Source organism: Chiloscyllium plagiosum, chromosome 9 (assembly GCF_004010195.1).
Source record: "Chiloscyllium plagiosum isolate BGI_BamShark_2017 chromosome 9, ASM401019v2, whole genome shotgun sequence".
NCBI classification, from domain to species: Eukaryota; Metazoa; Chordata; class Chondrichthyes; order Orectolobiformes; family Hemiscylliidae; genus Chiloscyllium; species Chiloscyllium plagiosum.
The window spans coordinates 2,183,771-2,193,809 of NC_057718.1; the positions used below are offsets into that span (position 1 = coordinate 2,183,771).

At 46.7% G+C, this 10,039-nt stretch overlaps 1 protein-coding gene across 2 annotated transcripts in view; it reads right to left on the bottom strand.

Annotated features, from left to right (window-relative positions):
• Positions 1-10,039, bottom strand: part of LOC122552545 (protein-tyrosine kinase 2-beta-like) — a 104,938-nt gene that overhangs the window by 17,614 nt on the left and 77,285 nt on the right. For both annotated transcript variants that reach the window (XM_043695235.1, XM_043695236.1), the window contains exon 5: positions 4,909-4,988. In XM_043695235.1, coding sequence (XP_043551170.1) covers positions 4,909-4,988 — 80 coding nt within the window. The remainder of the gene's footprint in view (positions 1-4,908; positions 4,989-10,039) is intronic.

Genomic DNA, 10,039 nt, shown 5'->3' on the forward strand with positions numbered 1-10,039 from the left:
AGTGTGAACGTGACGGTGTTTTCAGTGTGAACGTGACAGTGTTTTCAGTGTGAACGTGACGGTGTTTTCAGTGTGAACGTGACAGTGTTTTCAGTGTGAACGTGACGGTGTTTTCAGTGTGAACGTGACAGTGTTTTCAGTGTGAACGTGACGGTGTTTTCAGTGTGAACGTGACAGTGTTTTCAGTGTGAACGTGACGGTGTTTTCAGTGTGAACGTGACAGTGTTTTCAGTGTGAACGTGACGGTGTTTTCAGTGTGAACGTGACAGTGTTTTCAGTGTGAACGTGACGGTGTTTTCAGTGTGAACGTGACAGTGTTTTCAGTGTGAACGTGACGGTGTTTTCAGTGTGAACGTGACAGTGTTTTCAGTGTGAACGTGACGGTGTTTTCAGTGTGAACGTGACAGTGTTTTCAGTGTGAACGTGACGGTGTTTTCAGTGTGAACGTGACAGTGTTTTCAGTGTGAACGTGACGGTGTTTTCAGTGTGAACGTGACAGTGTTTTCAGTGTGAACGTGACGGTGTTTTCAGTGTGAACGTGACAGTGTTTTCAGTGTGAACGTGACGGTGTTTTCAGTGTGAACGTGACAGTGTTTTCAGTGTGAACGTGACGGTGTTTTCAGTGTGAACGTGACAGTGTTTTCAGTGTGAACGTGACGGTGTTTTCAGTGTGAACGTGACAGTGTTTTCAGTGTGAACGTGACGGTGTTTTCAGTGTGAACGTGACAGTGTTTTCAGTGTGAACGTGACGGTGTTTTCAGTGTGAACGTGACAGTGTTTTCAGTGTGAACGTGACGGTGTTTTCAGTGTGAACGTGACAGTGTTTTCAGTGTGAACGTGACGGTGTTTTCAGTGTGAACGTGACAGTGTTTTCAGTGTGAACGTGACGGTGTTTTCAGTGTGAACGTGACAGTGTTTTCAGTGTGAACGTGACGGTGTTTTCAGTGTGAACGTGACAGTGTTTTCAGTGTGAACGTGACGGTGTTTTCAGTGTGAACGTGACAGTGTTTTCAGTGTGAACGTGACGGTGTTTTCAGTGTGAACGTGACAGTGTTTTCAGTGTGAACGTGACGGTGTTTTCAGTGTGAACGTGACAGTGTTTTCAGTGTGAACGTGACGGTGTTTTCAGTGTGAACGTGACAGTGTTTTCAGTGTGAACGTGACGGTGTTTTCAGTGTGAACGTGACAGTGTTTTCAGTGTGAACGTGACGGTGTTTTCAGTGTGAACGTGACAGTGTTTTCAGTGTGAACGTGACGGTGTTTTCAGTGTGAACGTGACAGTGTTTTCAGTGTGAACGTGACGGTGTTTTCAGTGTGAACGTGACAGTGTTTTCAGTGTGAACGTGACGGTGTTTTCAGTGTGAACGTGACAGTGTTTTCAGTGTGAACGTGACGGTGTTTTCAGTGTGAACGTGACAGTGTTTTCAGTGTGAACGTGACGGTGTTTTCAGTGTGAACGTGACAGTGTTTTCAGTGTGAACGTGACGGTGTTTTCAGTGTGAACGTGACAGTGTTTTCAGTGTGAACGTGACGGTGTTTTCAGTGTGAACGTGACAGTGTTTTCAGTGTGAACGTGACGGTGTTTTCAGTGTGAACGTGACAGTGTTTTCAGTGTGAACGTGACGGTGTTTTCAGTGTGAACGTGACAGTGTTTTCAGTGTGAACGTGACGGTGTTTTCAGTGTGAACGTGACAGTGTTTTCAGTGTGAACGTGACGGTGTTTTCAGTGTGAACGTGACAGTGTTTTCAGTGTGAACGTGACGGTGTTTTCAGTGTGAACGTGACAGTGTTTTCAGTGTGAACGTGACGGTGTTTTCAGTGTGAACGTGACAGTGTTTTCAGTGTGAACGTGACGGTGTTTTCAGTGTGAACGTGACAGTGTTTTCAGTGTGAACGTGACGGTGTTTTCAGTGTGAACGTGACAGTGTTTTCAGTGTGAACGTGACGGTGTTTTCAGTGTGAACGTGACAGTGTTTTCAGTGTGAACGTGACGGTGTTTTCAGTGTGAACGTGACAGTGTTTTCAGTGTGAACGTGACGGTGTTTTCAGTGTGAACGTGACAGTGTTTTCAGTGTGAACGTGACGGTGTTTTCAGTGTGAACGTGACAGTGTTTTCAGTGTGAACGTGACGGTGTTTTCAGTGTGAACGTGACAGTGTTTTCAGTGTGAACGTGACGGTGTTTTCAGTGTGAACGTGACAGTGTTTTCAGTGTGAACGTGACGGTGTTTTCAGTGTGAACGTGACAGTGTTTTCAGTGTGAACGTGACGGTGTTTTCAGTGTGAACGTGACAGTGTTTTCAGTGTGAACGTGACGGTGTTTTCAGTGTGAACGTGACAGTGTTTTCAGTGTGAACGTGACGGTGTTTTCAGTGTGAACGTGACAGTGTTTTCAGTGTGAACGTGACGGTGTTTTCAGTGTGAACGTGACAGTGTTTTCAGTGTGAACGTGACGGTGTTTTCAGTGTGAACGTGACAGTGTTTTCAGTGTGAACGTGACGGTGTTTTCAGTGTGAACGTGACAGTGTTTTCAGTGTGAACGTGACGGTGTTTTCAGTGTGAACGTGACAGTGTTTTCAGTGTGAACGTGACGGTGTTTTCAGTGTGAACGTGACAGTGTTTTCAGTGTGAACGTGACGGTGTTTTCAGTGTGAACGTGACAGTGTTTTCAGTGTGAACGTGACGGTGTTTTCAGTGTGAACGTGACAGTGTTTTCAGTGTGAACGTGACGGTGTTTTCAGTGTGAACGTGACAGTGTTTTCAGTGTGAACGTGACGGTGTTTTCAGTGTGAACGTGACAGTGTTTTCAGTGTGAACGTGACGGTGTTTTCAGTGTGAACGTGACAGTGTTTTCAGTGTGAACGTGACGGTGTTTTCAGTGTGAACGTGACAGTGTTTTCAGTGTGAACGTGACGGTGTTTTCAGTGTGAACGTGACAGTGTTTTCAGTGTGAACGTGACGGTGTTTTCAGTGTGAACGTGACAGTGTTTTCAGTGTGAACGTGACGGTGTTTTCAGTGTGAACGTGACAGTGTTTTCAGTGTGAACGTGACGGTGTTTTCAGTGTGAACGTGACAGTGTTTTCAGTGTGAACGTGACGGTGTTTTCAGTGTGAACGTGACAGTGTTTTCAGTGTGAACGTGACGGTGTTTTCAGTGTGAACGTGACAGTGTTTTCAGTGTGAACGTGACGGTGTTTTCAGTGTGAACGTGACAGTGTTTTCAGTGTGAACGTGACGGTGTTTTCAGTGTGAACGTGACAGTGTTTTCAGTGTGAACGTGACGGTGTTTTCAGTGTGAACGTGACAGTGTTTTCAGTGTGAACGTGACGGTGTTTTCAGTGTGAACGTGACAGTGTTTTCAGTGTGAACGTGACGGTGTTTTCAGTGTGAACGTGACAGTGTTTTCAGTGTGAACGTGACGGTGTTTTCAGTGTGAACGTGACAGTGTTTTCAGTGTGAACGTGACGGTGTTTTCAGTGTGAACGTGACAGTGTTTTCAGTGTGAACGTGACGGTGTTTTCAGTGTGAACGTGACAGTGTTTTCAGTGTGAACGTGACGGTGTTTTCAGTGTGAACGTGACAGTGTTTTCAGACATGACGGTGTTTTCAGTGTGTACATGACAATGATTTCAGTGTGAACGTGACAATGATTTCAGTGTGAACGTGACGGTATTTTCAGTGTGAACGTGACGGTGTTTTCAGTGTGAACGTGACGGTGTTTTCAGTGTGTACGTGACAATGATTTCAGTGTGAACGTGACAATGATTTCAGTGTGAACGTGACGGTGTTTTCAGTGTGTACGTGACAATGATTTCAGTGTGTACGTGACAATGATTTCAGTGTGAACGTGACAATGATTTCAGTGTGAACGTGACGATGTTTTCAGTGTGAACGTGACGGTGTTTTCAGTGTGTACGTGACGGTGTTTTCAGTGTGTATGTGACAATGATTTCAGTGTGAACGTGACAATGATTTCAGTGTGAACGTGACAATGATTTCAGTGTGAACGTGACGGTGTTTTCAGTGTGTACGTTACAATGACTTCAGTGTGAACGTGACAATGATTTCAGTGTGAACGTGACGGTGTTTTCAGTGTGTACTTTACAATGACTTCAGTGTGAACGTGACAATGATTTCAGTGTGTACGTGACGGTGTTTTCATCTTCAGAGAGTGAAGCTGCAGACTGAGATACATTTTATTTTGGTGCTAACGCTGCAGGCTGTAGGAAATTGAGCAATGCTATCACAGGAAGATGAGCTGCCTGTTCACCAGTGAGCTCTCAATGCCTTCCTGTCCCATCAGGCAACATTCAGTGAAATTGGAGAGATGGCCTGGGGGCTAACAAATGTTGTATCCACCACCTCATTGATAACAAGCAGTTTCCGTGCAGAGCTTCCCTTCAGACTACCATCAGTTGTGCTTACAATTCTAGTTATTATTTCACCGATATCTGTCCAACTTCCTCATAGAAGATCCTCCAGCTTTTTTTTCTCATTTTTAATTAGCAAGTGATGCTTTCTGCATGTCTGTGGAGATGATATTTAACACAGGCCAGTTTCTAGCTGATTGACACAATAAGACCGAGATCCCAAAGGCTCAGTTGCCATCAGCTTTGGGCCTCATTTCTCCAAATGTGAAGATGGTGGAAAGCTGAGTGAACCAACAGAAGAAGAGAAAGAGAATGATCTCAAATCTCGAGCCAACACGTTGAGGATTAAAATGTGGCTTGGAGATAGTTATTGTTCTCTGTCCAATTCTGTATCAGGTTGGGAACCCCCAAGTGCACCAGGTCCGGGATACAGACAAAGGAGCTCTCCCTGTTGCCTGAGCTTCCCATTGGCTTCAGGTGGATACGGAGGATGAGCTGGAGGCCAGCACATTGCTCCATGTTGTACAGAGGGAGCCTTACCTGATCTCTAGGCAGCCCAACTTCATGGCTATGTCCTGATCGACTTGAGCAGCAACTTCCTGCATGTAGTCACTGCGTACCTATTGAGACAATGTCAGCAAATGAGACTCTCTGTGACCCAATCAACAGGAATGCACACTGGAGGGCTGTAGCACCCTGAAAGCACCAGGTCAACCAAAATGGGAGACTAAAGGTCGGAAGACTGCTCCACTAAAATGTTGGATGTTTTCAGTGGGAACGTCAAGATGTTTTCAGTGTGAGAATTATTGGGCTGTCTTTGCTGAGGGCTGACTTATGTGCTTTAATTAAGTGCTGCTACCCAGCAGGTGATGAACTGAAGCGATGGTGGGTGGGATGCTCTTCAGAGGGTAGATGCAGACTTTTTGGGCTGAATGGCTTCTTTCTGTGCTCATTCTATCAGTTCAAATGTACCAAGTTCTGGATAAGATCCAGGCTTGGGCTGATAAGACAGTACCATTGCTGAATCCCCCGCTATTGACATCCTGGGGGTTACCATTGACCAGAAACTGGTCATAAACCAAGTGGGTACGAGAGCAGGTCAGAGGCTAGAAATACTGCAGCAAGTAACTCCCCTCCTGACTCCCCAAAGCCTGTCCACCATCTACAAGGCACAAGTCAGGAGTGTGATGGAATACTCCCCACTTGTCTGGATGGGGGCAGCTCCAACAACACTCAAGAAGCTTGATACCATCCAGGACAAAGCAGCCGCTTGATTGGCACCACATCCACAAACATCCCCTCCCTCCACCACCGACACTCAGTAGCAGCAGTGTGTACTATCTACAAGATGCACTGCAGAAATTCACCAAAGATCCTCAGACTGCACCTTCCAAACCCACGACCACTTCCAAATTAGAAGGGCAAGGGCAGCAGATACATGGGAACACCACCGCCTGTAAGTTCCCCTCCAAGTCACTCCCCATCCTGACTTGGAAATATATCATCGTTCCTTTAGGGCCCCTGGGTCAGAATCCTGGAATTCCTTCCCTAGAGGCATCCTGACTGTGCCTTGTAGGTGGTGGACAGGCTTTGGGGAGTCTCACTCACTCCAGGATTCCCAGCCTCTCACCTGCTCTTGTAGTCATTGTGGTTATGTGGAGAGACCAGTTCAACATCTGGTCAATGATGACCTCCCTTCCCGATTGTCAAGGCAGCTGAGGGGTGACCTTATAGAGGTTTACAAAATCATGAGGAGCATGGATAGGATAAATAGACAAGGTCTTTGGTCCAGGGTGACAAAGTCCAGAACTAGAGTCCATAGGTTTAGGGTGAGAGGGGAAAGACTTAAAAAGGTCCGAAGGGGCAACGTTTTCATGCAGAGGGTTGTGTGTGTATGGAATGAGCTGCCAGGGGAAGTGTTGGAGGCTGATACAATTACATTTAAAAGGTAGTTGGATGGGTATATGAATAGGAAGGGTTTAGAGAGATACGGACCAAGGGCTGGCAAATGGGACTAGATTATGTTAGGATATCTGGTTGGCATGGAGGAGTTGGATCGAAGGGTCTGTTTCCATGCTGTACATCTCTATGACTCTATGACTGTGGTTCACGAAGGCAACTCACCACGTCCTTCTCAAGGGCAACCAGGGATGGGCAATAAATACTGGCCCAGCCACTGATACCCCCATCCCATGGAAGTGTTTGCTGTAACAAGCCTGATAGCAGTCACTTAACTGTGTAATGTCAGCCAGTGCTGTGTATAATACTGAGGATGTGGTCACTAACGTGTGAATGAAAGACAACAACAGAAACTGCTAACATGCCAGAAAAAGCAGAAAGGATATAATGCAGAGCTCTATCCAAGTGTGAACCAACCTTCACACCTCTCAGTTCCATACGAGCCGAGGTTTCGAGAGTGCTGTGAAGTGTAACCAAGAACAGGAAAGCCAGCTCTGTGCTTCCATCAGAGAAACGCGGGGGAACAATTAGTGAATGTGCTGCCTGAGAAACCAGCAGGAAACAATCTCACTCTCAACCGTCTTTCTGAAGAAACAACCTCATCAATGAGAGCCTGTTTTACACTCAGGGGTGATGGAATGTTTTCATAAAGGAGTTAGATATCGTTCCCAGAACCAAGGGATCAAAGGGCATGGGGAGAAAGCAGGAACAGGGGATACAGATAGTCAGCCATGGTTAAGGTGAATGGTGGAGCAGGCTTGAAGGGCCGAATGGCCTACTCCCACTCCTATTTTCGATGTTCCTGTCCATCTGGCACATTATTACTTACAGATTGCCATCCTGAAAACATCACCTTTATATCAACTCTCTGTCTATTAGTTAGCTGATCCTTTATGTACGCTAATATGCTACCCTCCAACATCAATGGGGTCTTGTCTCATTAAGGAGTCTAATGTGCAGTAGCTTATCAAATACAGTCTGTAAACACAAAGTTATTCCACCTCCTGCTTTCTTGTTACCTATCTTGCTTGTGACCCCCTCAAATAATACCAGTAAAGTCATCAGGCATGACGCAACACTGCTCAATCATATTATTCGTTTCAAAATATTCTGTGATTACAACCATCATAACAGACTTATTATTTTCCCAATTACAGACAGAAAGCTAACTGGCCCAGTTACTTGCTTTTTGTCTCATTCCCTTTTTCAAAGGCATTGGCAGCGTTCCAATACTCTGGGCTTTTTCTAGAATCTAAGGACTCCAGGAAGGTTGCTGCCAGTGCATCCATATCGCTGTAGCTACCCCCTTTAATATTCTACAATGCAGCCCATCAGGCCCAGGGGATTTAGTGGTCTTTAATCCCATTAGTTTCCCAAGCATCTTTCCTCTAATGATAGTTACTGAATGTATCCCCTTCCTTCCTTTCACCCTTGAATATCCAGTAATTTTGGAATGTTAATAACGTCCTTTGTTGCAAAGTATTTATTCATCTCCTCTGCCATTTCCTGCTTCCCCATTATTATTTCCCTCTCTCAAAATTTCTGTTCACTTTTGCCTCTCTCTTCCTTTTTATATATTTAAAAATACATTTGCTGTCTATCTTGATACTACTATCAAAATTGAATTTGGACTGAATTAGCTTTCCTGTCACATGCAGTGGAATGGGTACCGTGAAAAGTCTGTAATGTCGCCAATTTGGTGCAACGTTAGGTATTGGCGACTGAGAGACAGATACTTCAATATGGGGTACAGATTTGAAAGACTTATAAGGAAATGTTCTGCACAGAATAAAGAAGTTTTGTTTATAAAGTACTTGAATTTTAGTCTTTCCACCAAGTCTGTTCCAGCACTGAGCCCCCAGACTGCCCGGGACCAACTCCTTACATCATACTGGCCTCACTGCCAGTCCACAGGCTCCTCCACTCCAGGACCCCATTCCCTGTTCCGGCCTCCATTCTGGGACCCCATTCCCCACTCCAGCCTCTGCTCTGGGACCCCATTCCCTGTTCCGGCCTCTGCTCTGGGACTCCATTCCCACGCTCCAGCCTCTGCTCTGTGACCCCATTCCCTGTTCCGGCCTCTGCTCAGGGACCCCATTCCCACGCTCCAGCCTCTGCTCTGGGACTCCATTCCCATGCTCCAGCTCTGCTCTGGGACCCCATTCCCACGCTCCAGCCTCTGCTCTGGGACCCCATTCCCACGCTCCAGCCTCTGCTCTGGGACCCCATTCCCGCGTTCCAGCCTCTGCTCTGGGACCCCATTACCACGCTCCAGCCTCTGCTCTGGGACCCCATTCCCACGCTCCAGCCTCTGCTCTGGGACCCCATTCCCACGCTCCAGCCTCTGCTCTGGGACCCCATTCCCACGCTCCGGCCTCTGCTCTGGGACTCCATTCCCACGCTCCGGCCTCTGCTCTGGGACCCCATTACCACGCTCCAGCCTCTGCTCTGGGACCCCATTACCATGCTCCGGCCTCTGCTCTGGGACCCCATTACCACGCTCCAGCCTCTGCTCTGGGACCCCATTACCACGCTCCGGCCTCTGCTCTGGGACTCCATTCCCATGCTCCAGCCTCTGCTCTGGGACTCCATTCCCACCTCCAGCCTTTGCTCTGGGACTCCATTCCCTGTTCCAGCCTCTGCTCTGGGACCCATTCTCATGCTCCAGCCTCTGCTCTGGGACTCCACTCCCCCCGTACTGGGCTGGCCTGGGACTCACCAACAATGCCCTTTGTTCCTGCATACCTCTCCAGGTAAATTTAAGTTAAAGTTTGAAAAAATAATACTGCAGAAAGACAAAGAGAAAAACAGAAAAAGGAAACGAACAGGTGAAGCAGAGGAGCTCTGCTGCAGAACCTTCCTGTGGGGCCATCTTAAAAGCGAGCTGGATATGTATTTGAAAGGCATAGAGTTAGAGGGCGACAGAGCTAGGGCTGGAGAGTGGGACGAGCTGGGTAGCCTTTCAGGAGCTGGTACAGACATGATGGATCAAATGGCCTCCTTCTGCAACATAACATTCATTCATTCTATGTGCAAGTTTACTATCAAATTTTATTTCTTCCTCTTTACTTATTTTTGGTTGTCTTGCTGGTTTTTGAAAATTTCCCAATCCTCTGGCCTATCACTAATCTTTGCTACATTGTATGTTTCTCTTTCCCTTCCAATTTGATGGCATCCTTAATTTCCATGGTTAACCATGGTTGGCCATCCCCTTCCAAGAATACCTTTGTAATTACCCTTAGTTCAGTTTAATCCAGTTTTTTCTAAGCCATGTTCCTCCCTCTCCAACTGAATGTTACATTATGCTTACTGTTTCCTAGGGGCTCATTGACTTTGAAAGTATTCATCAAACCTGATCCAAACGACTCTGATACCACAACATGTTGTGCCAGGAAACTGGATGCATTCTATGATGCCTTCCTTGTGGCTTCCTCTACCAATCTGGTGATCCCAACATACCCGAAGGTTAAAGTTACCCACAAGGAATGTACTGCCTTTGCTACATTCCCTTGTCATCTCTTGATTTTTGGATTAGTGGTGCTGGAAGAGCACAGCAGGTCAGGCAGCATCCGAGGAACAGGAAAATCGACGTTTCGGGCAAAAGCCCTTCATCAGAAACAAAGGCAGAGAGCCTGAAAGGTGGAGAGATAAGCTAGAGGAGGGTGGGGGTGGGGAGAAGTAGCATAGAGTACAATGGGTGAGTGGGGGAGGG